Source organism: Synchiropus splendidus, chromosome 1, assembly GCF_027744825.2.
Source record: "Synchiropus splendidus isolate RoL2022-P1 chromosome 1, RoL_Sspl_1.0, whole genome shotgun sequence".
In the NCBI taxonomy this organism is placed as follows: Eukaryota; Metazoa; Chordata; class Actinopteri; order Syngnathiformes; family Callionymidae; genus Synchiropus; species Synchiropus splendidus.
Window position 1 is genome coordinate 35775812 of NC_071334.1, and position 27826 is coordinate 35803637.

The 27826-nt window shown below is 44.7% G+C and overlaps 1 protein-coding gene across 3 annotated transcripts in view; it reads left to right on the forward strand.

Moving 5' to 3' along the window:
* hmcn1 (hemicentin 1) overlaps nt 1-27826 on the forward strand; it is a 56970-nt gene that overhangs the window by 27918 nt on the left and 1226 nt on the right. Inside the window, exons 30-106 of one of the 3 annotated variants that reach the window (XM_053881574.1) lie at nt 79-233; nt 307-585; nt 736-1017; nt 2682-2790; nt 2853-3022; nt 3198-3352; nt 3581-3704; nt 3785-3886; nt 4015-4191; nt 4275-4426; nt 4491-4614; nt 6039-6214; nt 6282-6378; nt 7158-7280; nt 7346-7501; nt 7592-7873; nt 7941-8108; nt 8243-8356; nt 8442-8528; nt 8608-8799; nt 8882-9055; nt 9221-9334; nt 9479-9624; nt 9686-9836; nt 10017-10214; nt 10288-10401; nt 10474-10661; nt 11253-11349; nt 11413-11574; nt 11642-11755; nt 11821-12023; nt 12190-12271; nt 12344-12475; nt 12567-12716; nt 12777-12936; nt 13970-14094; nt 14180-14363; nt 14475-14572; nt 14650-14928; nt 15005-15201; nt 15399-15480; nt 15574-15710; nt 15782-15923; nt 15998-16142; nt 16220-16347; nt 16412-16568; nt 16652-16773; nt 16867-17031; nt 17113-17220; nt 17285-17422; nt 17488-17622; nt 17724-17993; nt 18165-18355; nt 18463-18676; nt 18758-18892; nt 19588-19778; nt 19861-19942; nt 20009-20278; nt 20350-20520; nt 20646-20816; nt 20908-21078; nt 21165-21335; nt 21402-21572; nt 21796-21966; nt 22039-22185; nt 22433-22570; nt 23201-23322; nt 23392-23629; nt 23697-23759; nt 23934-24053; nt 24128-24262; nt 25101-25214; nt 25285-25410; nt 25482-25610; nt 26242-26577; nt 27154-27273; nt 27436-27562. In XM_053881574.1, the coding sequence (XP_053737549.1) occupies nt 79-233; nt 307-585; nt 736-1017; nt 2682-2790; nt 2853-3022; nt 3198-3352; nt 3581-3704; nt 3785-3886; nt 4015-4191; nt 4275-4426; nt 4491-4614; nt 6039-6214; nt 6282-6378; nt 7158-7280; nt 7346-7501; nt 7592-7873; nt 7941-8108; nt 8243-8356; nt 8442-8528; nt 8608-8799; nt 8882-9055; nt 9221-9334; nt 9479-9624; nt 9686-9836; nt 10017-10214; nt 10288-10401; nt 10474-10661; nt 11253-11349; nt 11413-11574; nt 11642-11755; nt 11821-12023; nt 12190-12271; nt 12344-12475; nt 12567-12716; nt 12777-12936; nt 13970-14094; nt 14180-14363; nt 14475-14572; nt 14650-14928; nt 15005-15201; nt 15399-15480; nt 15574-15710; nt 15782-15923; nt 15998-16142; nt 16220-16347; nt 16412-16568; nt 16652-16773; nt 16867-17031; nt 17113-17220; nt 17285-17422; nt 17488-17622; nt 17724-17993; nt 18165-18355; nt 18463-18676; nt 18758-18892; nt 19588-19778; nt 19861-19942; nt 20009-20278; nt 20350-20520; nt 20646-20816; nt 20908-21078; nt 21165-21335; nt 21402-21572; nt 21796-21966; nt 22039-22185; nt 22433-22570; nt 23201-23322; nt 23392-23629; nt 23697-23759; nt 23934-24053; nt 24128-24262; nt 25101-25214; nt 25285-25410; nt 25482-25610; nt 26242-26577; nt 27154-27273; nt 27436-27562 (12045 nt within the window). The remainder of the gene's footprint in view (nt 1-78; nt 234-306; nt 586-735; nt 1018-2681; nt 2791-2852; nt 3023-3197; nt 3353-3580; nt 3705-3784; nt 3887-4014; nt 4192-4274; nt 4427-4490; nt 4615-6038; nt 6215-6281; nt 6379-7157; nt 7281-7345; nt 7502-7591; nt 7874-7940; nt 8109-8242; nt 8357-8441; nt 8529-8607; nt 8800-8881; nt 9056-9220; nt 9335-9478; nt 9625-9685; nt 9837-10016; nt 10215-10287; nt 10402-10473; nt 10662-11252; nt 11350-11412; nt 11575-11641; nt 11756-11820; nt 12024-12189; nt 12272-12343; nt 12476-12566; nt 12717-12776; nt 12937-13969; nt 14095-14179; nt 14364-14474; nt 14573-14649; nt 14929-15004; nt 15202-15398; nt 15481-15573; nt 15711-15781; nt 15924-15997; nt 16143-16219; nt 16348-16411; nt 16569-16651; nt 16774-16866; nt 17032-17112; nt 17221-17284; nt 17423-17487; nt 17623-17723; nt 17994-18164; nt 18356-18462; nt 18677-18757; nt 18893-19587; nt 19779-19860; nt 19943-20008; nt 20279-20349; nt 20521-20645; nt 20817-20907; nt 21079-21164; nt 21336-21401; nt 21573-21795; nt 21967-22038; nt 22186-22432; nt 22571-23200; nt 23323-23391; nt 23630-23696; nt 23760-23933; nt 24054-24127; nt 24263-25100; nt 25215-25284; nt 25411-25481; nt 25611-26241; nt 26578-27153; nt 27274-27435; nt 27563-27826) is intronic. The other 2 variants (XM_053881590.1, XM_053881581.1) reach the window with 2 other exon arrangements.

Consider the following 27826-nt stretch of genomic DNA (forward strand, 5'->3'; position numbering starts at 1 on the left):
TGCTGTAGGCAAATAATGCAAAGTGCTATTCTGCTGATCAGGAATACTTGTAACAGTTTTTATGTCCTTAATTTTTAGATTGGTGTTTCTTGGTGATCCAAACTTCGAGGTTACAGATCGTGGTCAGGTTCTGAAGATAAAGAGTGCCAGACTGGGCGACCAGGCGAAGTACCAGTGTAGTGTTGTTAATACAGCAGGCAAACATTCCAAAGACTTTAAGCTGAGTGTTTATGGTGGGTATGTTTTACTGTGTGTGTATATGACCACAAAACTATCAGCATATAACATATATATTTGTTCTCGTAGTTCCACCGTCCATCAAAGGTGGCAACCTCACGACAGAAGTCACAACCCTGCTGGACACGGTGGTAACACTGGAGTGTGAGGCCCGTGGAGTACCACTTCCCACCATCACTTGGTACAGAAAAGGGGAAGCCATTGTGTCTCACCGGCAGGCTCAGTATGTAGAGCGTGGACATTATCTCAAGATCCCGCATGTGCAGGCTTCCGATGCAGGCCTGTACACCTGCAGGGTGACCAGTGCGGCCGGGACAGCTGAAAAGAGCTATGAGCTAGACGTTTACTGTAAGAGTCAAATTTATTGTCTTCAAGTTGTCTCACCATAATGTACAGGGTGTCTTTTCCGTATTATATTTAGTACCTATGTCTTTTTTTGTCACTGACCTTGAAATTCGCAGTTCTCAGGATTGACTTTTTCAATACTTCGTCTTGCAGTGCCTCCGACAATATCCGGAGGAAGTGACACCCCAACTGAGATGAAAGTGGTCCTCAGTAAACCTCTGATACTGGAGTGTAAGGCTGCTGGCTATCCTCTCCCTTCTGTGACCTGGCTGAAGGATGGAGTTCCTGTTCGGGACGGTGAAAATGTCCTAATTCTTGAGCAAGGCCAGAAAATCGAGATCCCATCAACCTCGGTGTCTGACTCGGGGCAGTACTTCTGTGTGGCCACCAGCATCGCAGGAGAGAAGGACGTGCAATATGATGTCAGAGTTTTAGGTAAGGGTTCCTTTTTCTAAATTGCATTTCTCAGTTCTGGCCTGAAAGTATCTCACTATGAATAGGCCCTTAGGCAGTGTTAGCATCACGCATTGCCCATGGGAAGTTGTCACCTGGAATGTCCGTATCTCTCTGCACTAGACTTTGAAGTGCAGGATGGATTTGACCAAACATTTGACAGAATCATTTAGTTGGTTGCTTGGTAACATTTGCTTTTACTTTTCATTGATAGCAAAATGTTTTGCCTTTCCGTTGTGACGCAATGTTGTCTTTGAGTCTTTCAAGTGGAGGACACCGGTATTGTCAGCCCTGCAAAAGGATTCGTAATAGAACTAACAATGTACCCAATATGCCGGAAGTAAGAGCACTATGTGTTAACTTGGTCCTTTTTCCAAGTGAAAGTGTAATCCTATTGGTTGTTGGCAGGAGACTACAATAGAGTTCTCTTCCATTGCTGTAACCACTCAGCCACAGCTCGAATATAGCTGTCCCTAGTGCTAAACTCACACCACATACATATCTGCAAATTCAACCCCTGGTACATAATTGTCTCGTATGCTGCACCCAGCCGAGTGGCTGTGAAATATGTAACTCAGTAAAACAACTCTGGACTGTACATTTATTTAAAATGTTCCAGTATTACATGCATTTCTATCGCATGATATGGCTCAGAGCACAACTACACACCAAGATTCCTTTTTTGGCAAGATTTGAACCTGTGTATGAGTTAGTGACATTTCTGCCACATTCCCGGCGAAGAAAGTAGCTCATTTCAACACTATATTTACTATTTATCAATGACTGACTTTTTTTTTTAGAAAGTTCCCTATAATTTCTTGCCCTCTATTCATCACAATCGCATAAACCTTGATCAATTCACCATTGGACCATATACAGGGGTCTGACAAAATAATGGAAACACTTTAAAGCTAAAAAAAAAACTTTAAAGTGTCCATTATTTTGTCCAACCCCTGTAAATGAAATTATTATTCTGTCTATTATTCTATCATTTTCCATATCTAAGAAACCCACTGTTACAAGTTTTTATTTTCCAACCTATAGTAGCACTTTTCCTCCTATTTCAATGTATTTGTTTTATTTTCCTAAACTGTACCTCTGTCCTTTTACTCTTCCAGCTACAGATGTTGGACAAAATAGTGGAAACACCTTAAAGCTTTTTTAGCTTTTAGGTGTTTGCATACATCACACTCATCCCTCCTGTGCTGAACCTAAGCACCGTACGATCACTCAATTGTGTAATTTGTCTCCCTGTGAATCTCTTTCATGCTTATAAAATAAAAAAGGGTGGTGGAAATGAAAAATCATTTTTAAAAAATCATGAAGATAAAATATACTGCTAAAACCCCAATGATTCTCTAGTCCCAGTCAGGTATTCTAAAGTTGCTAGGATGTTCTGTTATCTTTATGTAAGGTGGCTAGGTGTTCAGTGACGTTGCTGGCATTCCAACTTCTATTGTGGTGTGGTGATCTGAAGGTAAAAACATAGCTGGCCAATTTTTGGCTTGCTGCTTCGTTGTTGGCCATATTCAAGTTAGCATTGTGCTATTCATCACCTTAATCACTCGGCTACTGAACTACTGAGCACTTGTTCTTTCTATTTTCATTAAAAAAAAATAATTTTCATTGTGGCTTCTTGTCTGCAGTGCCTCCATTCATTGACGGTGGAGATGACGTGACGGGCAGCACGGTGATCATCAACAGCCCCCTGGAGCTGGAGTGTCAAGCCTCTGGAACGCCGTCACCTGTTATAACGTGAGACCTCTGACGTCACCGCTAAAAACATGCACCTAACTCTAACACGATATGTTAAACAGGTGGTACAAGGATGGAAAACCTGTCAGACAGAGTGAAGGACTGAGGGTTGCAGCAAGCGGTAGACGACTGATCATTTCCCGAGCCCAAGTCTCAGACACAGCCCGGTTTCAATGTGTAGCCACCAATGAAGCAGGAGACCATGAGCGGGATTTTGATGTTTCTGTCCATGGTAAAGATTTTTTTTATTTAATTTTACCAAGAAGGTTTGTGATTATTGTGCTTTAATGTAAATTCAAGCTGCTGGGACTCGATAGATTTGGTATCGAGATTCTTAATGTACCCAGACTATCTGTGAGTTGGAATCTGTCTATTGTGCTGTTATGATCATGAATGTTCCATTTCAGTTCCACCTTCGATCCGTGCCACCGGTACTGCTGAACGTGCAGTGGTTCTCCACAAACCCACCAGTCTGGAGTGCATCTCCAGTGGTGTTCCCCCTCCCAGTATCACCTGGCTCAAAGATGGGCGGCCTTTGGACACCACACAGGAGCACCTAAACGTCAGTTTACACATTTATTAACGTTTTCTCTGTGTTGATTTTTGATTTAAGAAAAAGGCTCACATGTAGTGCAAGACACTATCAACTCGCTAGTGGATCTAAACACTGCTATGTGTAATTAAAAGCCTTTTCTTAATTCTGAAAACATTTCTCCCCTTTTTTGTCAGAAATGTGTTTATATACATTTTGTCCTTATTTCTTACTTGATAATGTTATCTGTATGTTCAGCTGGAGTCAGGAGGGCGATTGCTCAAGGTCATAGGTGCAAAGCTGGAGGATTCTGGGAAATACACTTGTCTGGCGACTAATGCTGCCGGCGAAACTCAACAAACCATCCGTCTCAGTGTCCATGGTAACTGTCACACCACCTGTGCTTCTGCCAGGTTTTAGAAAATAAATCACTTTCAACAAACCACTATGTTTAAACCCTAGAGCCACCCCGTATTCCAGACTACAAGGACGTGGTCAACCGTACTATCGTGGCTGGTTTTCCCATCGAGCTTCAGTGCAAAGCCACAGGCAGCCCGCTTCCTGGTGAGATGACTGATCCAACTCAATGCAATTTTGATTATGTTGTCCACTGGTGCAGGTGCAATCACAGCTTTGTTAAGATCATCACGAAAAAAAATGTTATTTGGCTAATTTACATTTCTTGCCTGCAGCCATCACCTGGTACAGAGATGGGCGACCTCTGACCTCTGCTGCTGGGGTGACTATACTAAAGCACGGTCAGGTGCTTGCGATTGAGAGGGCTCAGCTGTCAGATGCTGGGATTTATAAATGTGTAGCGGTCAATGTGGCTGGAGCGGCAGAGATCTCTCACAGTCTGCAGGTGTTCGGTGGGTGCCCTTTTCTTCTTTGAGGGGGCTTCGTTTCATGCATTTTTGTAGAGTAAATAGTGACTTTGTCATATGCCTCCCAGTGCCTCCTGTGATCTCCAGCCGTGGCGGCACAGTAACAGTGGTGGTTAATGAGGCTGGCAGGTTGGAATGTGTTGCTTCTGGAGTTCCATTCCCAAGTCTCACGTGGCTCAAAGACGGCAGCCCCGTGGCCAGTGTGTCCCATGGAATACAGGTGATTTTTTTTAAATGGCAACAAAGTGGTGCTATGTACGCTCCTGAACCCATTTGTGTTTCAGATATTGTCAGGTGGCAGAGTGCTGTCTCTCAGCAGCGCCCAGGTCAGTGACACGGGCAGGTACACATGTGTGGCCGTCAATGCTGGAGGAGAGCAACAGCGTGAATACGACCTGAAAGTTCATGGTGAGACCAAACACTATCACACTATCTACACTATTTTTACAAAAAGTGGAGAAGTCTATACCGTATATTTGCTGTCATGCAATGCATCCATGGTTTCTTGATTTTGTTTTAAAAATGTTACTGTCAGCCCTTTAAATGTCTACTTTTCTTAGCAAATCAGCGTCATCATTAAGAGTCCATCAAAAATGAGATACAGTTGAGTTCTCACTATTCATTGAGATATTTCTTGCCTCATGATTATTATCATACTTTTGAAGTTTTTACTATTTTGAAGTGTTATAAAACAATATATAGAGAATTATATATTGGGACATTTTCATTTTAGTCATACTTTGAGTTCTCTCTTTTTAAGGAAGTCCTGTTTAGACATTGGATATATATTTAGTCCCTGTGATGCAGTGGTGACCTGTCCAGGTTCATCCTCTGCCACCATTGTAGCAAGGATAGGCTTCAGCTCCTCTCAGGCTCTGTTCTAGCATTATCCATAAGATGTCTTAAAGGACAGCAGAAGCAAAGCAGGTGTACTGCATGTGGTAGGACGATGCAATTAATTGAGAATCAGTTTTGATTTTGATTATGGCATTGGACAATCCTGCAAACAAGATGAGATAGTAAGATCATATTTTGCCTGTAGTTTGCCTCTTTAATGTCAAGTGAAGTTTTTAAGGTCAACAAACCCAAATCCCAGTCGTTCTGAATCATCATGATTTACAGTATGAATCAAAAGTAGTTGTGATTATGCTTTTGGCCATTATTGCCCAGCCATGCTATACACATATATGATAAGTATGGCTCAGGCTTATGTAGTTTACTGCAGTAAACAATCCAATTTCTTGTGTTGGGCTTGATGGCAACCGGAGTATGATCAAAGCCGCTGCCACTGAGCCACGACCAGAGCAGCTGTTTACTTGCTGGTAATCTGTCCCCCAGGACATGGGACACTTCATGGAAGCGAGATGCAGATGTCCACATGTAATAGATTTGCATAGAGAGATCAAGAAGAGCTTGTCCAGAGATATAAAGGCAGATTTGTAGTGGTAATTACAACCATTCTTTGACTGCTTCCTGTGTCTGGCAAAAGGCATCTGCTGTTTCTGTCCTTCTCTTATATTATGCTAAAAACCAAAATGACTAGTCTAATGGCCTGCAGGTAATTGCTGAACACAACCAGACTTCCACAAACAATGGCTGTTTTATTTGAAATTGAGGGAAACCCAATTCAGTAACCTCTTTTAAATTCATATTAAAAAAGGTAAAAAAAAACAAAACAAAACATGGATTAAAATATCTATTCCAGATTCCAGAACATGATTTTAATGTATTTACTCCTATATTGTTCTGACATGAGGGCAAAACTGCCCTGTATTGTGACAGCCCTGTTGTAAATTTGCTCTGACATTAAGACCGATACACGTTTGCAATAGTGCCCCCAAATATCAAAGGTGAGGAGGCTAATGCCACAGTGATGCTGGGTCATCCGGTGGAGTTGCACTGCCATAGTGATGCGATACCACCCCCCACGCTAACGTGGCGCAAAGATGGACGTCCACTGTTTCAGAAGTCGGGCCTGACTGTCTCAGCTGATAGGAGTCTTCTGAAGGTAAATTGTAAATTACCTTCTGTGTCACTGTGGTCGATTGTTTGCATTAAATCATTTGCATGGTCAGGTTGATGCCGCCCAGATTCAGGATTCAGGCAGATATACATGTGAGGCCACCAATGTTGCAGGGAAAACGGAGAAGAACTATAACTTGAATGTCTGGGGTGAGTTTTCATGACAATGTAAAGTGAAGCATTACTGCAATAACCAGTAACTTCCGATATATATTTTTAGAAAATCTGTTTGAATTGCATGTGTAATTAAAAAAATATATATATCATTATTTATTTTCATGCTCAGAAATAAATGAGCATAAATGGGTAAATGTTAAATTATCTTATGAAATGTTTGGAGTGCCATGACTTCGAAATTCATGAGAGAATGAAGGAAAATACATACATACATACATCGCCACTCAACCATCGCAGTTAACCATCGCTTAGTCCTGTTCAGGGTTACACCCTAGACAGTTCGCCAGTCAATCACACATACCATTCACACACACATGCATACACACACAGCTAGGAAGCAGTTAACCTAGTGAGCATGTCTGTGGGAGGAAACCAGAGCACAGCCACACTCAGAGAACATGCAAGCATGGCGGTCTGACCCAGGAATAGAACCCGCAACCTTCTTGCTGCAAGGATTTTGATCATAGTCATTTACAAATTATGGCTCTCCAAACACTTTGCCTCTGCCTTCCAGCTAGATAACTCAATGTTATTTTTCCATATTCCTAGCAATACATTTTGTGATATGCAAAGCTTAATTTGTGTAAAATTGCTCACTAATGATGGTGATTTTACAGCAAATTGTGTTTTTCATAAATTTACCACGGGTTTTTTATGGTTGTTTTTATGTCTGCTAGCTTCCATTTTATATTTTATATTATATTCAAAATGATACGTGAGCGTCTCCTTCTGGCATGTTGTGATTACTACAGTGCTACCCAGTATCCGTGGCTCTGAAGAGGTGAGCCCACTAACTGTGATGGAAGGTACTCTGACCACATTGGTGTGTGAATCCAGTGGTATCCCGCCTCCCAGCCTCATCTGGAAGAAGGACGGTGAGTATCACGCAAAAAACACTAATAGTGAAGAAGATTTAAGACGGTGAAACGTTTACCTCCAGATGTGGAAGTCAAGCCAAACCAGAGGCTCAGAGTTTTATCAGGAGGTCGCCAGCTTCACATCTCCAATGCTGAAAGAACAGATTCAGGTTCCTTCACCTGCACGGCTACCAGCGCTGCAGGCACCACCTCTAAAGACTACAGCCTTCAGGTTTATGGTTCGTGGACAATAATTCACCATCTAGAAAGTGTTCACACCAACACATCACTGGGCATGCTCTTCGTCTTACCTGCTCCTCTCACTTCAGTCCGGCCGTCCATCAGACGCAGTGAGGGGAAACCAAGTGATGTCATCGTGACTACAGGCGGTGATGTCAGCCTGCAGTGCTTGGCGGATGGCGTCCCTCGACCTGCAGTTTCCTGGATGAAAGATGGACGTCCAATTGCAGGCCAACAAGGAGCAAAGGTCTCGAATGAAGGGAGGCTGCTGCAGATTAAAAATGCCAAAGTGTCAGACACAGGTCGCTACACCTGCATTGCTGTTAATGTGGCAGGGCAGGCTGACAGCAAACATGACGTCAGTGTGCATGGTAAGATTGGATGGCTAACATTGTCCAACTTTTTCAATAATGTCCTTCACTCTGGTATTCCATCCAGTGCCTCCCAGCATCATAGGCAAAGTCCACTTCCCAGAGAATGTCAGTGTTGTGGTGAAGAACCCAGTTGGTCTTAGCTGTGAGGCTTCAGGCATTCCCCTTCCAACCATCTCGTGGCTTAAAGATGGTCGGCCAATTAAGGGTTCCAGTTCTGTGCGAGTCCTCTCAGGTAAAATATATTGTGAATGTTTTATCTTATAATTTGATACCTCGGAATGAGCTCACGAGGGAAAGCAGGTGGCAGAACGGGTTCTTGATGCAAACATCCGAAAACATGGTTGTAATTAATGTGCTTAATTGAAGGGGGGAGAAGCCTGCGCCTCATGCATGCTGCAGTGGAAGACGCTGGGAGATATACCTGCGTTGTGTGGAATGCAGCCGGAGAAGAGAGGAAGAACTTTGACCTCAATATCCTGGGTTAGATGACTGACTAACTTAAGCAAAGTTAAAGCACTTACTCCAAAAAGTTGAGGAATATTGAAGATATACTCTCCACTTCCAGTCCCTCCCAACATTGTCGGTGAAGGAACAGTGATGGACACAAAGGTCAAAGAGAAACACAACTTGACTCTGAACTGCGACGTTTCAGGTAAATGTTGTAGTCATCTGTTTGTCATGAGTTTTGGGAATGGAACTTTCATGAACCAACCTGTCTCTTTTACCATCAGGGAACCCGGTGCCAGATATCATATGGATGAAAGACGGTCAACAGGTGGTGCCCGACGCTCGGCATCAAGTGCTGTCTCATGGCCATTTCTTTCAAATCTCTGGTGCCCAAGTTGTAGACACTGGCAGGTACAGCTGTGTAGCATCAAACAGTGCGGGAGACCGCAGTAGGCATTTCAACCTCAACGTCCTGGGTGGGTGATTCTACTTCCTGAGCAAAACTAAAAACAATTCCAGCCTTAAAGCCTGCTAACTTTTGTCCTGATTTTTTGACAGTTTCCCCAACTATTGCTGGGTCAGGTCCTGATGGTTCTGCAGAGGAGGTGACAGTTACACTGAGCAGCCCAACATCACTGGTGTGTGAAGTCCAGTCGTACCCACCGTCCCTGATCACCTGGTTGAAAGACGGAACACCGTTTGAATCAAGCCGCAATGTCAGACAGCTTCCAGGTTTGACATCTGCTCACCAGCTGCTGTCATTCAAATTTGGGGATTGTTTTTAAACTTTCGTTGTGAACTTCGTTAACTTACCTTGTCCAAATGATTACTTATTAGATGTTGAAGGCTTTTTCATTTCCCCTTTTAATGTATGAAACAACTATGATGTTTTACAAGGTGGAAGGACACTACAGATTCTCAATGCCAAACAAGAGGATGCTGGGAGATACACTTGTGTGGCCACCAATGAAGCAGGAGAGATGCTTAAACACTATGAGGTCAAAGTGTTTGGTGAGATATTCTGACATACCACCATGTTCCGATACTATATGTGTGACTAATGTCGTCTTCAGTTTCTCGTGTACACAACGCAATTGAATATCAGAGCGCAGACCTTGAAGTGTCACTGACTTAACTGACTTTTGTCGTCCTTAGTTCCACCACAAATCAATAAGAATGATATACCAGGTGAAGGACTGTCCCCTAAAGAGGTCAAGATCAAGATCAACAGCACTCTGACTCTGGAATGTATAGCTCAGGCTTTCCCTACGCCCGTGCTGCAGTGGTACAAGGACGGGCAGGTAAATCAATATTTCTCTCACGCGAGTTGCTGAAGCGAGAATAATCACAATTTCCTTCCAGATCCTGCGAGTGGATGAGCATGTGTCCATCACAGGCAATGGCCGCATCGTTCAGATCAAACACACCCAGGTCTCAGACACTGGACGTTACACCTGCGTGGCCACTAATGTTGCAGGAGAGGACGAGAAGGACTTTGATGTAAATATACAAGGTGACTTGGGTTGACTGGCAACTGTCCTGAATCTGCATTTTTGGGGCTCAGAATAAATAAGTCAAAGTGCAAGATAGTGGAACAAGCGCCTCAAAAGCGTTACTTGCCATTATGTGAAATGCTTTTTAAATGAGCAATGTTTCATTTTCCAAACATTTTGCTTGCTTCTTTTTCTCTCAGTTCCACCTCATTTTGGCAGAATTGGGGGACTCGGTGACACCACATCCCCTTCTGGCTTTGGGGTAGAAGCCAGGGAAGTAATACTCAATAATCCCATCTCTCTCTATTGTGAGACCAACGCTGTTCCCCCACCAACTCTCACCTGGTACCAAGATGGGCAGCTGCTCAGCTCAAGTGATAGTGTTTTGATCCTTCCAGGTGAGACAAGGACATCATGCTGCCAAACATCTAGAGTGGCAGGAAGTATTTAACAATTCTGTTTTGTCTACAGGAGGAAGAGTGTTACAGATCTCCAGAGCTCAGACAGACCACTCTGGCAGATACACATGTGTAGCCATCAACGAGGCCGGAGAGGACTCCATTCAGTATGACATCAGAGTTTTATGTGAGTGGCTTTTCAAAGGACAATAATGCATTCAAGAAATCATTTACAAACTCCCAGTTATGTTTCGATCAGTGCCTCCAACTATAAGAGGAACAGAAAGTGACTTGCCAAGTGAAGTGACGGTTCTGGTCAACAAAACTACACAAATGGAATGTTATGTCGATGGAAACCCTGCTCCTAAGATTACCTGGTTCAAGGACAACCTGCCGATTAGCTCCAGTAGTTTGATCAGGATTACTTCAAATGGACGGATCATTCAGGTAACTGCAAAACCATTTCCATTTTCTGTAGATGACCTTTCAAATGCAAGTCTGATAAAAATGAAATGGATCCCTTTGAATCTCTCCTAAAAACATTAAAAAGATGAACCTAAATTAAAACTAGTCTAAACTTGGGCAAGCGTGGTCCTTTCACTTTCACTGTTATGACAGCGTATATCCATATCACCACCAAAGGCATGGCTGAGGTTGCTGCACCTCTCTATCCATGCCCCTCTCATGGACAAGACCCCAACTCCTCCTTTAATATCCATCTCCAGCCAAATGTCAACATCAGGCTTCTTTTTATTTCACACGTTTTGGAGAGGGGAGAATGTGAAGTTCAGACATGCCACTAAGCTTCTTTTCACACTGTGTTTTATTTATTCAGCATTTAAGAACACAAGGTGCTTTTTTGTTTTGTTTATAGTCAATATTAATTAGCATCAATTGCTTTTCTGTGGACGATTTGAAATGATCAATCAGTACATTTTGTTCCCTAAATTTTGTGTCAATTATTCACTGTGCTACAATATAAATATTGGTTAATCAATCGCTATAGAAAAAAAGACTCACTCAAGTGTTTTTTTTCAGGTGATGGACGCCCAGGTAGCGGACACGGGTCGTTATGTGTGTGTTGCTGACAACATAGCAGGAAGTGCAGAAAAGTCATTTCATCTTAATGTTCTTGGTGAGATGCAGCAGTGATTCTCAGTTAGTTGTATCCTTGTGATTAAAACTCTTCTTTCTGCAGTACCTCCTGCCATTTATGGCTTCAACCCTGAGAATGTCACAGTGGTGGTGAACAATTTTGTGTCCCTCTCATGCGAAGCCACTGGGTTTCCTCCTCCGACTTTGAGCTGGTTGAATGATCGAGGCCCAATTCAAGCCAATGCCAATGCTGTCATCATGCCAGGTACCCAGCTCTGAGGCACAGCAAAGAATTCAACATCAACACCAACTATTTGTGTTTCTTCGTGCAGGTGGTCGAACTTTACAGATTCTGAAGGCAAAAGTATCTGACGGTGGAAAATATATTTGTGTGGCCATGAATCCAGCTGGAGAGGCATATAAACAGATTTACCTAACGGTCTTTGGTGAGTTGACAATGACAATGGTGACAGGATCCTTAACGCTAACTCCTTCACTGTTTCTGCTGAAGTTCCGCCCATCATTCGGGACAGCGGTGGAGAATCACCTGTCATTTTCAATGTGCTCGTTGAGAAATCTGTAACTCTTGAGTGTGAGTCTAACGCTGTTCCGCCTCCCACGATAACGTGGTACAAGAATGGCAGGATGCTCACAGAATCAGAAAACTTGCAAATCCTGGCGGACGGGCAGATGCTTCAGATCAGAAACTCAGAGGTGAGCGTGACATTGTTTGCTTTAATGGAAATTGAACTTTATAGAGCAGTTATAACATGATGGTTTAGTCCATCTAATTGACATTTTTTTATCTGTGTAGATAAAGAAATAGCTGTTATCCCTGATGACATTCAACATTCATACCCCACTTCTCTTAAATGACCAGGTTTCTGATACGGGACAATATGTGTGCAAAGCCACTAATGTTGCTGGACAAGTGGACAAGAACTTTCACTTGAATATTCATGGTAGCAAAATATCTCATATCCCCCCTATTGTTTGATCACATCTAGTATATTAATGAGAAATGTTCCCCTCAGTACCTCCTAGTATCGAAGGTGCAGCGGAGGAGGAGGTGGAGGAAACCATCAGTAACCCAGTAACCTTTGCATGTGAGGCTACTGGAGTCCCTCCACCCAACCTTATTTGGTTGAAAAACGGAACTCCCATTGGTGAGCCTATAACTCTATTCTATACACTTAAATTGTTCGTAATGAGTCTGCTGCTGTTGAGGCATCTTATATGACGCTTATGCATTAACAGACAGCACTGGTTCTTTGGAAATGCACATCTTCTCCAGTGGCAGTAAGCTTCAAATTGCTCGGTCACAACTTTCTGACAGCGGCATTTATACTTGCCTGGCCTCTAACTTGGAGGGAAACACACAGAAGACCTACCGCCTCGACATACTGGGTATTGTATTGTATTACCTTGTGACAACTGCTCATTATTTCTCTCTAATAATCTGTTCAGTTCCTCCTAGTATCTCTGGATCTGAGCTGCCCAAAGAGGTCGGAGTTCTTCTAAATGAAAGCATTCAGCTAGTCTGCCAAGTCCGAGGAACCCCGACTCCCTCCATCCAGTGGTTGAAGGATGGAGAACTCCTGAACAATACAGTTGACATGGGATTCAGGTAGAATAACTTGACTAAAAATAGATTGTTTAGTAGAAGACAGTAACTTAAAATGAAACAAGCTACCATATAATTTAACTATTTTATTATCACTTTAAAAAGAAGCACATTTGATTCTGGAAAATGTATAAACAGACAATGCATTATCCTTTTATAATGTACTATGAGAGTCTTTCACTTTCACTAATGGTGCCTCTTATTCAAATGAGAATTTATTATTACATTCGTCTTTATCACTTGTCTTTATCTTTTAGCGGTGACAAGCTGTTCTTTTTCTGTCTCATCTGGGTTGCCCCAGCAATACAGCCTACTACATCTTGTGCATCCTCACTAGTCACCCCTATCCTCGTCATATCCTCCATATCCTGATCCTCAATGGTTGTCTTCCTCTCCTTCATTTGCATAGTACTTCCATTTTTAACAGTCTTTGTCCAGGATGCCTCCTGCCTCTCGTCCCCATGCATCCAAACCACCTGAGTCTGGCCTCCTGAACATTGTGTCCAAACCTTTCTACATGAATTTTCCCTCTGATATACTGATTTCTAATCTTGACCTTCCTAGTAGCGCCCAATGAAAACCTGAGCATCTTTACCTCTAACTCTACAAACTGTGCTTCCTGTCTTTGTGTAAGAGCTATTGTCTCCAAACTACCCATCATGGCAGGTTTCACTACTGTCCTGTACTGAACTGTCACTGATACCACAGTCGCCTCTACCTCTTCCACCTCCTTCCTGCACTGTACTCCTCTCCTCTCAATCCCCTCACTCCACATGACTGATCCCAAACTCTCAACAGTTTTCACTTCCTCTCCGCCCTGCATCTTCACTGCCACTCCTGCCTCTCTCGTTCAGACACATGTATTTTGTCCTGGTTGTACTTCATTCAGCCACAGCAATTATTTGGTTGGTTGAATTTTGAACATTTAGAAAAAATGTTTGCAATTAAAACATCAATGAATCCTATATCCTCAATCGTAGCCTTCTAAATTTTGCAAAACCTCGACGATGACCATGTAAAACTGGTTTTGTTGAAGGATCAGTCCGGATGGCAGCACACTCACGCTGACAGAAGCTCAGACGGAAGACAGTGGCAAGTTCACCTGTGTGGCCACCAACAGTGCTGGCGAGGAAGACAGAATATTCAATCTGAACGTTTATGGTCAGTTTTATTGACATAAAAAATGAAATCAGTTAAATTCCATTAATGATTCTGTAATTTTAACTGATCCATTTCTGTGATTCAGTTCCACCTGTGATTGAAGGCAACAGTGAGGCAGCAGGGCAGAGGACTGTCACCCTGGACAGCTCAGTCAACATAGAATGTGTAGCAACAGGCTCTCCCACACCACAGCTCAACTGGCTGAAAAACGGTCTTCCTCTGCCAGTGTCCTCTCATGTTCGACTGCTCTCTGCTGGACAGGTGCTACGGTAAGACTGTGGGCAGCTCTAAGAACAGTAGTCATTAAAACGCATGGATCCATCGCTCATATTTACATTTCAGTAGTTGGAATGTATTCAGATTTTCGACATATTCTACAGGATTTCCCGTGCTCAAGTGTCAGATGGTGGCACTTATACTTGTGTTGCATCAAACAGAGCTGGAGTGGACAATAGACATTTTAAGATCGAAGTGCATGGTGAGTCTGGAAGCATAATGAAGACGTAGTGAAAACTAAATCAATGAAAAACAAATCGCTCGTATTTGTCTTTGTAGTCCCACCAGTTGTGGATGGGGTAGGAAGTGTAGAGGACGTGACCGTTGTGAGAGGGAACTCAGCGTCGCTGGTGTGTGTTGTTGATGGATCTCCTGCTCCGACTGTGTCCTGGCTCCTGGACGGGGACACCCTTCAGCTGGACCCTCATCTAAGGCTCCTTAAGCAAAATACAGTCGTGGAGATCACACAGGCCCACGTCAATGATTCTGGACGCTACTCTTGTGTGGCTAACAACACAGCCGGTCAAGCAAGTCGGCACTTCAATCTAAAAGTACTTGGTCAGTGAAAATGGTATGTCAAGAGCACTTTAATTTACAAATCAAATGAAAATAATCCTCATATTTCTGCTTTCAGAGCCTCCCAATATCAAGGACTCTGAGGCACCAGATGAAGTATCAGTTTTGTTTAATGACATCCTGGAGATGCGCTGTGAGGCCTCAGGTATCCCTGCACCTTCACTGACATGGCTGAAAGATGGACGTCCACTGCCCCAGACCGACAGTGTGCAGCTCCTCGGAGGAGGAGAAGTACTCCGAGTGGCCTCAGCACAGGTGCTTATGGTTCCTTATGAGTGTTCAAGGTCTTGGTCTTGTTGTAGAAAGGTGGAGTGGAAGCACTTATGGAAGCACTATATGCAGCAGTGGAGGTAGATATCAATGAGGAGCAAAGAGAAGGCCTTAGGTTGAAGAGAGTATAGAGGAGTCAGAAGATGTCAGACCTTCAATTCTACTGTTTTATTTGGTTTCAGCTGGAAGACACCGGCAGATACAGCTGCTTAGCCAACAGTCCAGCAGGAGACGATGATAAAGAGTTTCTGGTTCGAGTGCATGGTAAGTAAAAACAATTATTTGCAAGGTGGAAATTTTGTTTACAGTAACCTTGATCAGCTTTTTTATTGTTTACTTTTTGACTTTACTCATCAGTTCCTCCTAATATCGCGGGTGAGAGCACACCTCAGGATGTTTCAGTGCTGCAGAACAGGCAGGTGACACTTGAGTGCAAGTCAGATGCTGTTCCACCTCCCACCCTCGTCTGGCTCAAAGATGGTCTGCCGCTTGAGGTCAGAGGTCATATGCTGAACGAATGGCTTTGTTTGTTATTGTGACATCTAGGGACGTGTGAATTTTGCAGGCCTCTCCCCGTGTGCGAATCCTTTCAAATGGACGGTACTTACAAATCAACATGGTTGTGGTCAGCGATGAAGCAGAGTATACATGTGTGGCAAGCAACGTTGCTGGGAACACAACGCGCCAGTTTAACGTGGCTGTAAATGGTGCGTTTTTCAGATTAAGGGAAACATGCTGTCAACTATTTTAATACTCTTAATCCTGGCATGTCTTTTTATAGTTGCACCTACTATTAAAGATGGCCCCCAGACTGTGTCAGTACATGTGGACAAGCCAGCAGTGCTGGAGTGTATTGTAAGTGGTGTACCACCACCACGTGTCACTTGGAGGAAACATGGAGCACTGTTGACAGAGAATGTTTCCCGGTAAGGCTGTTTTTGTTGTCATGTGAAAATTATTATCCCTCTTGAGCAGTTCTTAGTTGGTGTGTGTGTGCGAGCAGGTACACATTTGGAGAGGATGGCTCTTTACTCATCCACTCTGCTCAAGTGACTGACACCGGCCGCTACTTGTGCATGGCAACTAATCAGGCGGGAACACAACGCAAGAGAGTGGATCTCCAAGTACAAGGTGAGAACCATGCTTGCATGCTTGTACAAAAAGATCCCTTTGAGAACTGTCTTTTATCCTTCAGTCCCTCCATCCATCGCTGATGGTCGCACAAACATGACGGTCATGGTGAATGTTCAGACCACCTTGTCCTGTGAGGCCACTGGAATTCCCAAACCTACTGTCAGTTGGATGAAAAATGGCCGCCGCATCAACGTAGACCAGAACCAGAATATGTACAGGTTGATTCCAGGTTTTAGCCACTTGTGGTGGGTCCTTTAAATTAAACGTATACCACAAGCTCATATATTTTTATGTTTTCCAGACGGCTTTCGTCAGGGTCTCTGGTGGTGATCGCCCCCACTGTGGAGGACACAGCAGTTTATGAGTGTGCCGTCGTGAATGAGGCTGGAGAAGACTATAGGTCCATCAACCTCACTGTTCACGGTGGGCACTGTTAGCTAGGCAATATTTCTATAAATACATGACAACATGGTTTAAAACTACCTTGTAAAAAGTGTGCTACCTCTTTTCTCAAAGTTCCCCCATCAATTGCTGACGAACCCACTGAGCTGGTTGTAACCAGACTGTCCCCAGTGGTCATTGCCTGCACTGCATCTGGTGTGCCAGTGCCAACAGTCCACTGGAGTAAAGATGGACTGGAGCTTCCCAACCAGGGTTCAGGGTACCACGTCATGAACACAGGTACAAAAAGTAAATTATCCATGTCACTCCCTCACTACTAGACTGTATAGAAATGCTTTAACCAATCTGATGAATGATCAGGTCCAATTGAGATCACGTCAGCTGAGCTCCATCATTCTGGACGTTACCTGTGTGTGGCGAGGAATGCAGCGGGATCCACTCAGCGTCACGTTCAGCTCGTAGTGCAGGGTGAGATCCAGTCGTCATGGTTACATTTTTATGTCACCTGACAATTCACGTAATCTCTCTCCAGAGCTCCCAGTGATCCAGGACCACCCGCAATTGCTGGATGTGATTCTCAACAACTCCATCATGCTTCCATGCAAGGCCTCAGGCTCACCAAGGCCAACCATTACCTGGCAGAAGGAGGGGATCAATATACATACGACAGGTTAGCGTTGGGTTTGTTACCTTCTCGAGATCCAACGCTTCATCATGTGATTGCCTTTTTGACAGGTGGAAGTTTCACATTGCTGCCCAGCGGGAGTCTGCAAATCTCCCGAGCTTCTGTGTCTGATACCGGCACCTACATATGTGTAGCTCAGAACCCTGCTGGCACCGCACTGGGCAAAACCAAGCTAAGAGTTCAAGGTACCTTTAAAGTCACTGATTTATGTTAAGTTCTTTTTCTTTCTTCTTTTGTAGACAAAACATTGCTGGGTCTTGATTTGATCTGGCTTTATGTCCTATAGTCCCTCCTGTCATCAGCTCAGAGAGCCAGAAGTATGTGTCACCTGTGGACGCCTCCGTGACACTGGAGTGCCAAGCTGATGGCTCGCCTCCCCCATCGGTCACATGGCATAAAGACGGGCAGCTACTGAGTGGGTCAGTGCGTCAGAGAATTCTGATCTCAGGCTCACTGCAGATCGTCTTCGTTCAGCCAAGCGACACCGGACGATACACTTGCACTGCTGCAAACGTCGCAGGGACGGTCAATCTGGAGATGAGCTTGATGGTACAGAGTGAGTAGTTCTGACACACAACTCCAGTAGAAACAGTGAACTTGTGAGGAAAGGTTGTAGAGGCGAGGAGGTTCTGCTACGCATCTTAACTGTTAAAGACATTTTTGTTGTTTGTTGTTTCTATTATTGATAAGATACGTATGAATCTCATTAAGGGCTTTCTCATTGCAGTCCCTCCTTCCATTCTTGGGACAGAGCAGCAGGTAGTGGTGGTTGAAAACAGTCAGGCCCAGCTGGCGTGCTTTGCTGAGGGCGTCCCTCAGCCGACAGTGTCCTGGGAGAGAGACGGAATGTTGCTCAGTGACAACGCGAGTGTATACACCTTCCTGCCATCTGGAGAGCTAATGATCGACAGTGCTCAGGTGAGGCCCCCAGAACATGATCAGATAACTAAGAAAGTACAGTATCTGCAACGCCGTTCTTAAAGACACTTCTTCATGTTGAGTGTGATACTGACTTCTCAAACCAGCCAGAAGATGCAGGCAGCTACACATGCGTTGCCACAAATGCAGTCGGACAGGACAGTCGGACGGTCGAGCTCTCTGTTAACACCCACCCTGAATTCACTGAGCTGTTGGGAGATGTGGCTCTGAACAAGGGAGAGCGCCTCCTACTGACCTGCGAAGTCAGTGGTATCCCAGCACCAAGAGTCACATGGGCCTTCAACAACAATATCATTCCAGGTTTATTGGTTTCTTAATTTCAGCAATTTTCCCCAAACCACAAAATCAACCAAATTAAATTTCGCTCTCTCAATTCTTTAGCTCATTATGACCACATGAATGGTCACAGCGAGATGGTGATAGAGCGGGTGACCAAGGAAGATTCAGGCACCTACTCCTGTGTTGCAGAAAACATTGTGGGAACCATCAAATCTCTTGGATTTGTCTACGTCAAAGGTAAGAATTGAGTTACTAAATTTTCTGATTGAGTTGAGGAACTGCAATTGGTGAATTCCTTTGCGCCCTTTTTCCTCTTTTTTTTTTTTTTAATAAGAAACTGTTACATCTTTGCGTGCTTTTGGCAACCCCAACATTAATTTTTCGCACCAGTAGAAAGGACAGACTGAATGCAATGGAGTTGTTTTCAATTGAAGTTTTATTTTTTAGAACTTGTAACTTACAATTTATATAAAATTACATTGATACATTCATTTAATATAACACTTTGACGCACACTTCTCAACCCGTTTTCAAATAGATTTTCAAAATTCAGCTTGTGTTACGCATATTTAATTTCCAGTAGTGTAGTCAATATTGTGTGGAGGTCAGACGAGACCAATGAGGGGTCGAGACCAAGACCGAGTCAAACTGAAGCCGCGAATACAGAAGCATAAATCTATAAACACATATTAATTTTGTACTGCAAAAAAGAGGCCATCATTTTTCCAAAATAAACAATTAACAACTGAAATGTTTGTGGTTGTTTGTTTTGCTCTTGGTCCCACCCCCTCATTGGTCTCTGTATGTTCAGGTCTCGACAGGTCTTGACTACAATGCTATTTCCAGTGTGCTGTCTAGTCTTTTATATACATTATTTTGGAAAATAAGTCATTTAGGCTAAAGTCTGATTTATTTCTCACCTGTCTTTTTAGAACCACCAATCATTGATGGAGACCCCCATTCCAACCACATTGAACCTCTGGGAGGCAACGCCATCCTCAACTGTGAGGTGCGTGGGGACCCCCTACCTTCCATTCAATGGAGCAAAAATGGAATTAACATCCAGATCAGCAACCGCATCCGTCAGCTGGACAACGGTTCCTTGGCCATATATGGAACAGTGGTAAGAGCACTGTCATCATGAAATGTTTTGTTTTTGTTTTGTGTTTTTAATAGACTAGACTAATAGATTTGACTGTAAACAGAGTGAAGATGCAGGTAACTACATCTGTGTGGCGACCAATGATGCTGGCGTGGTGGACAGAAGTGTCACTCTTAAGCTACAAAGTAAGTGCTTAGTCTACATTTGTTTGTGTTTTAAAAACACATGCACTCATTGAAGTTGTTTTTAAGGGGCACCAACTGTCACGGTGGAGCCCATGGATGCTGTGGTAGATGCAGGTACCACAGTGGTGCTAGACTGCCAGGCGGAGGGTGAGCCCACACCTGTGGTCGAGTGGTCCCGTCAGGGACGTCCACTGCTGAGTAGCAATCACTTCTCCATCATGAAAAATGGCTCACTCAGGCTCAGCAGCACTCAGAAGGAGGACACTTCTGAATATGAATGTGTAGCTAGAAACCTGATTGGATCTGTGATGGTCAGGGTCACACTCACTGTGCAAGGTAAGCTGTCTTGTCTCCTGTTAGTTATCTCCTAAAATGTAATAATACCCAACTTTGTTTTCTGTCTGAAGTTCATGGGAGGTATTCTGAGTGGTCAGAGTGGGGAGTGTGCAGCGTCACTTGTGGAGCAGGAGCCCAAACAAGACAGAGACTATGTGACAATCCTCGTCCGGCCAACGGCGGGCGCCACTGTGAAGGGGTGGATGGAGAAACACGTGGCTGTCATGGGAAACCTTGTCCTGGTGAGGCATTGTTCAAGGAGTAAATCTTGAAATTTCAATATCAATGTCCTAGCATACAGCTGACCCACAATTTTGTAAAATCCAAGTTCATGTGACTGAGCTTCTGATACTTTTGTTTTGCAAAGTGGATGGAAACTGGTCAGAGTGGTCTTCCTGGGAAGAGTGCTCACGGAGTTGTGGGCAAGGCAACAGAACCAGGGTCCGGTCCTGCAGTAACCCTCCTGCTCAGCATGGGGGTCGCCCTTGTGAAGGGAAGGCAGTGGAGGTCATCATTTGTAGTGTCAGACCATGTCCAGGTGCGGTCATCATGATCTCTTTTTCCTACTCAGTCAACTTCTTCATGTATTTTCTAAATTTGAATGTGGGTTGATTCTTTTTTTCCTGCAGTGGCAGGTAACTGGGGTTCGTGGCTCCCATGGACTCAGTGTAGTGAAACCTGTGGTAAGGGGATGCAGTCGCGAATCCGACTCTGCAACAACCCCCCGCCTGCATTTGATGGTCCGCAGTGTGAGGGCACCGATACTCAAACCCAACTTTGCAAGGAGAAGCCTTGTCCTGGTGAGGACTCTTGCACATCTCTCATGATTTCATTACTTGCAAAAAAAAAACCATTCAATCTTCTGGGTTCCCTGCTCGCTCACCAGTGGATGGCAATTGGTCTTCATGGATAAGTTGGGGTGCCTGTAGTGTCTCATGCGGAGGTGGAACCCGTCAGAGAGCCCGCCTCTGTGCTAGTCCCGCTCCACAATATGGTGGCAGACAGTGCGAGGGCAATGATGTGCACATTGACTTCTGCAACAGTGACCCCTGCCCTGGTGAGTCTGCATGCATCAACTTGTTTGTGTATCCTTTTGAGTGACTCTCTTTCAATTTTCTATCAGTGGCTGGTAACTGGGGTCCGTGGAGCAGCTGGGGCAGCTGCAGCAAGACCTGCAACGGAGGTCAAATGAGGCGCTACAGAACATGTGACAACCCAAGACCGGCCAATGGGGGGCGAGCGTGTGCAGGCACGGACACGCAGATACAGAGATGCAGCACATCGGATTGTCCCGGTCAGCTTATTATCTGTCTCAAACTTGAATTGCATGGAAGTTGAAACTGATGTGAGATGGATCAGCCACTAGAAATATGTTTTGATATCATTAAAAATGGATATGGGGTTCCCTGTTTGCTTAGTCCACTGGCCTGTCGGGTCTAATACTGTGTGGTACCTGAGTGACTGCTCTACGTGTACAAGACATTGATGTTTGTAATCGGTTGCTTGATCAACTACAGTTGATGGTAACTGGGGATCATGGCAGCCGTGGGGAGAATGTTCCGCGTCCTGTGGAGCTGGAGAAAAAACCCGTGTCCGTCTTTGCAACAACCCGTCTCCCATTCACGGTGGTCGTCCGTGTGCAGGGGACTCTTCGCAGCTGTCCAGATGCAACACTTTGTCCTGCCCAGGTGATACAGGTGGCATGCATTGGCCTTGTCCAGGCAGGAGAACAAAGCCAACATATGTTCTGTGTTGGTCAGGTGGACCCCAGACAGCGAGAGGAAGCATCATAGGGAACGTCAATGACATTGAGTTTGGTATTGCCATCTTGAATGCGACTGTCACGGATGGAAAATCAGGCAGCAGCGTCATCAAAGCTTCCATCACTAACATACCAAGGAGTCTAGGTTTGTGTGTGAAAAATCTTTTACATGTATTTCCAGTCACTCTGATCCTCTTCATTTGTCATCTTCCTTCATCTCCAACATTCTTGCTTCAACACTGCCTCTACTCTCCATGTGTCCAAGCCATCTCTCCTCTCTATAATTTGGCCTCCAAACACCTTAGCTGTCCCTCTGATACACTCGTATCTGATCTTGACGTCTTCCTGTTAGTAACAAAATTTAATGAAGGAAAATGGTCTCCCTTAACAAGGCCCTGCGATGAGGAAGCTCATCTCCATCCTGAATCCCATCTACTGGACCACAGCAGAGGAAGTTGGCGAAGCTGTTAACGGCTACACGCTAACTGGAGGCGTCTTCAGGAGAGAGACACAGGTGGAGTTTGCCACAGGTGAGCAGGACTTGTATACATTGGCTAAGCTCACAATCACACGCAGGACAGTAATAAACATCGCACCGAGTGAATCCTGGTTAACACCACAATGCCATTCATTACCTTGGACAGAAATTGGTAATGTTGTTGTAGCAACTATGCTCACTAGGAACAGCACACTGCGCGTGTGCCACCACAGCAGGAGCAGGAGATATGAATATGTTCATATCAAAATAATCAACAATGATGAAAATACATGGAGAGGATGCACACATTTGGACTGTGAGTGATTTTCTCTCCACAGTTAGGGTGAGGGATGAATGAAACACAATTGGAGAAACTGAAGGATATTTTAGCAACGATCCAACTGTCTGATGGTGAGGGTTTCACTGGGCGACCAGGGTATCATTAACAAAAAAAGAAAAGCTCTCTGAAGCTCTGGCTACACGTTACCTAGTATTTTGTGTGTGGACATGTGAAATCTTATTAAATGGACTGTAACTTCACTACTCTCATTGTCAACGCATCGGAGGAGTTCATGTGTTCACGGGTTTGGCCAAGTGGAGAGAGGAAAGGCTGACCTTGCCAATCCTGTCTTGTCCATGTTAAAGATATAACCTGGAACATTCTGCTTGTATTGATAACTAGGCGAGATCTTGAGGATGACTCATGTTGCCCGTGGGCTGGACTCAGATGGAGCGTTGCTACTGGACATTGTGGTGAACGGACACATCCTGCAGCTGCCCTCACATGCCGACATCAGCATTAAGGTGTGGGGATGTATCTACGTGACTGTGTTGTTGTTCTCCAGAGTCTCATGAGGTCAAGTCTGTTTCTAGGACTATACAGAGGACTACATCCAGACCGGGCCAGGTCAGCTCTACGCTCAGTCCACTCGCATGTTCACCATTGACAGGGAGAGCGTCCCCTACTCCTGGAATCACACCATTTCTTATGACGTGTCCCGGGGGAAAATGCCCTATCTGGTGGAGATGCTGCGTGCCACTGCCATTAGTGCTCACTATCACCCTCTGGAGGAGATGCTCGAATTCACCATTCGAGCCAGTATCACAAAAGGTGATTCTTAGTTTTGAATTTTGTCAAATCTTCATAGTGTTGTTCATATTGTCTCATGTGATTACAGGTGAACGGAGCAACCAGTGTCCTCAAGGCTTCACCTTGGTCTCGGCTGGGCCCTTTTGTGCTGGTAACGTTTACTCACACTGACATGTTCTGATGAGGACATTCGCTGATAGAAGTAGCATGACACTGGCAGGTTTACCTGCTGGTTATAGTCCAGTGTTGGGAGTTTCAATTTCCCCTAATGCTCCAGCAAATCACACAAAAAATGTGAAGGTCAGAGTCCATGTTTGTGCTGCAGATGAGAATGAGTGTGAAGTTGGGAACCCCTGCTCTCATGAGTGCCACAACGTCATGGGCACCTACTACTGCTCCTGCCCGCGAGGTCTCACCATCTCAGCTGATGGCAGGACATGCCAGGGTAACACGCTCACACACAGCTTTCCTTTGACAAGCAGAGTTTCAGCCTCATGTTCGTATCGCTTTCCTTTTCAGATATTGACGAGTGTTCTCTGGGAGGAAATGTGTGTCGCGACGGTCAGGACTGTGAAAACACCATTGGTTCATACCGATGCGTGATGCGTTGTGGGCGAGGCTTTAGGAGAACAGCTGATGGCCTCAGTTGTACAGGTACGTGCATTAACTTCAAATTTTAGGGGTGTAAGATTCGATTCATCGATTAATATCCCAGTGATCCAAACTCGTGATTCCGAACTATCTGTCATCGTCATCAATCCATTGTATCAATGTTAGAGAATTATACATTGCATTTCATCACAGCAGACCTCATATAAATGTGTTCCCTGCACTGTTGGTTATGATACAGACACTAAACATGCCCCGATTCAGATTCAGCTGGGCTTCTCCGCTACAGCAGTAAACTAAACAGCACGCACATGGTGGTGTGAAGCAGCGGTGCGAGGAATGATGAAGTCAGCGTTAGGGACCAGTGTTTTTAGCTTTTGCAACAACGGAAAAGTTCTAAGTAGTTCGCGGTTGCAGTATGTTGGATGTGTAGAGGTGAAGGAAAACACCAACCATCGAGGCATCTCAAGCTGTTTTAGTGCTGTTAAATATCACATGTTCTCTTGTTTGTTCATGAACATGAGAAGACTAGCAGGTTCAACCACTGATCAGAAGTAATGCTGCACTTTATTTTCATGTCTGTATTGTATCTTTGCCTCGGAAAAACAAAAACTGTAGAAGTTTAGCTTCACTTACTCAAGTTTTTGTTTTTCAATTTAGACACATTGCAGTATCAATAAAAAAAAAATTGAATTTGTTATATTTAATTTCAAGTCACTGAATTGTCTGGAATGGTATTGTTCTAAATGAACCAAGATCGTCCTTGAATCGTATCTAGCCTTGAAAGTAATCGAAGCGTTGTCAGAATTAATCCTTGCCCCCCTCTTGTATATCCATCCATGCAACTTAGTGTTTTGTTTACAATGTCATTTCATCTGTTAAGACATAAACGAGTGTCAGGAGTCAAACACCTGCCATCAGCTCTGCCTCAACACAGTCGGAAGTTACCGCTGTGGCTGTGAGCCAGGCTTCCAGCTCCGGAATAGGCGTTGCATTGGTAAGACACTCAGGTCCAGCAAGTCAGTTCACTTCAAATAAAACATCAAACACATTCACTTTTATTTCAGATATTAATGAGTGCAGACAGAGAGTGTGTCGCTCGGACCAGCAGTGCAAGAACACACGTGGGGGCTACACCTGTATTGACCTCTGCCCGAGTGGAATGACCAAAAGTGCCAACGGAACTTGTCTAGGTTTGTGATCCACAGCTTCACTTCAAAGCATGTCGGTGCCACCTGTATGAGACTTGGTTGCTTCACTGCAGATATCGATGAGTGCAGAGACGGCACTCATCAGTGCCGGTACAACCAGATCTGTGAGAACACCAAGGGGAGCTACCACTGCACCTGTCCCCGCGGATACCGCTCACAGGGAGTGGGCCGGCCCTGTCTTGGTATGTGCTTCACTGAATTCATGCTTGAAGATGTGCTACTAAGCTGTTGCTGACTAGGAAAGTAAACAGTCTGTGGTTAAACAAGAGCCAGTCAAACTAGATGTGATCTAATATTTGAAGTGCTGCTGCTGCTGCTTCTCGAGTCTTCTCACCTGCTGCCGCTAGAACTCCTCCACGATCATCACTGCTTGCACTGCAGACTAACACCTGCTGACTAACTTGTGCCTGACCCAGCGCATTTTGGGACATCTATGACAACGAAACCCCACACAAAGAAAACACACGGTTATGTCAGGGCAGTAGTGTTAGAAGACCAGCACCTCTTTTCCACCTCTCTCTTTCTCTCGGTTTTTGGTCGTGGCTCCCTCTCTGTGATGCTTTGTGATGGCGGACTGCAGCAGCTACTCTGGAGCCAGCGTCTGTTAGGTCACACATGTCGAACCTATGTTGATGCTTTAATGTACATTGAAGTGAGTGACTGTCGTCGATACATTTGAGTCTTAGGGACAAGTGTCTTGTTGTGCAGCGGGCTAACTGTCCCTTCTGTCTCCCTCTCATCCTCTACTTTTCGACTCTTTCTCTTTGTCACTGTCTCCTCCTGGTGCTGGTCTTTTCTTTGTGACGAGTTCAGATGTAAATGAGTGTGAGCGGCTTCCGCAACCTTGCGCCCACCGGTGCATCAACACGCCGGGCAGCTTTAAGTGCACCTGCCCTCCAGGGCGCCACCTGCTGGGTGATGGCAAGTCCTGCGCTGGTCTGGAGCGGCTGCCCAGTTACGAGAGCTACTCGTACGGCTACCGGACGTCTCAGTCGTCCCCCAATCACAGCTACCAGCGGCTCTACCACAACCTGGCTTCTCAGAGCTTTCACTCCTACAACGCCAACACAAGGGGGCAGCAGAGGCGACGTAGTCGCAGAGAAGCCGATTGTCGGCAAGGGTTTGTGTCCAGAGGTGGCAAGTGTTTGGGTAAATATTGAAGGACAGGCAGTGTTGAAGGAGGGAGAATGTGAAAACTAGCGTTTTATTTCTCAGAGTTTTCATCGATTGTTGACCTTAGTGAGTACATGAGCAATGTTGTAAAAGATTCATTTTGTCGTGTGAAGAAGTACAGGAAACAGTGGAGGTGCATACTATATTGACCACTAATCTGTCGCCAACAAAAGCACCAGGAAGGATTTCCATTTCAGCCAGCTTTGAGTGTGAAACCTCAAAAGGTTCTTGAGCCTTGTCCTGCTAGAACCCTGTTGTAGTGGCTCTACCCTGAACCTCTGATGGATGTCGGAGCTTGTCACTCTTTCAGAGACAGCCAAACTTGGGAGTTAGTTACCAAAGATTATTGGCTGAAAGAGTATTCTTCTCCTGCCCTGCAACTGCAGTGACGTCATGAAACCGTCACACACACCTCATCTTAGTTACGTTGTCCAGTAAACTTGAAAATGGCTTCGTCAAAAGCATGTCTGAACATTAATAAAAGTTCACGAGCATATTTAGTTGGTAAAGCTTTTCAAGTTTGTCTTCACGTTCCACTCCCTGTGTCCTCAGACATCAATGAGTGTGAGGTGAGAGACTCGTGTCAGCACGAGTGCATCAACACCCCAGGAAGCTTCCGCTGCCTCTGTCCGTCAGGGTACCACCTCATGGCCAACAGCAAAACCTGCCAAGGTGAGAGCTGGCCTGTCCACCCCATCGCTCATCATCACGCTCAGATATGATCACATTAATGGAGTACTTTCAGAGTTTCACTTCTAGTTCTTTTGAACCGGAAGTCACTCGACACCACTCTGAAGCAAGAAGGCAGTCAGAGACTCTTGTTTGTGTCCTCAGACGTGGACGAGTGTCTGGAGCAGAACATCCAGTGTGGAGCCAACAGGATGTGCTTCAACATGAGAGGCAGCTTCCAGTGCATCGACACCCCGTGTCCCCCGAACTACCTGAGAGACAGCACCACAGGGTGAGTACTGGTGCTGCTGAGTCGTGAAACCTTTTCATTTCTGTTTTAAACAGTTTTATTTGCCTCTCTAGTAACCCACAAGAGACCAACTTTTATTTCTTTCAAGGAAATCAATTTGACTTTTGTGGTGGCCAGCATCACAGTCTGGGCCCACCACTGTACAGGGAGCTACGTCCCATTGAGCTCACTGCTATTGCTGATATTTGAAATATATAGGGCAATATTGATGAAGTGGTTTGTAAATTCAGATTTTGACAGGCTGTG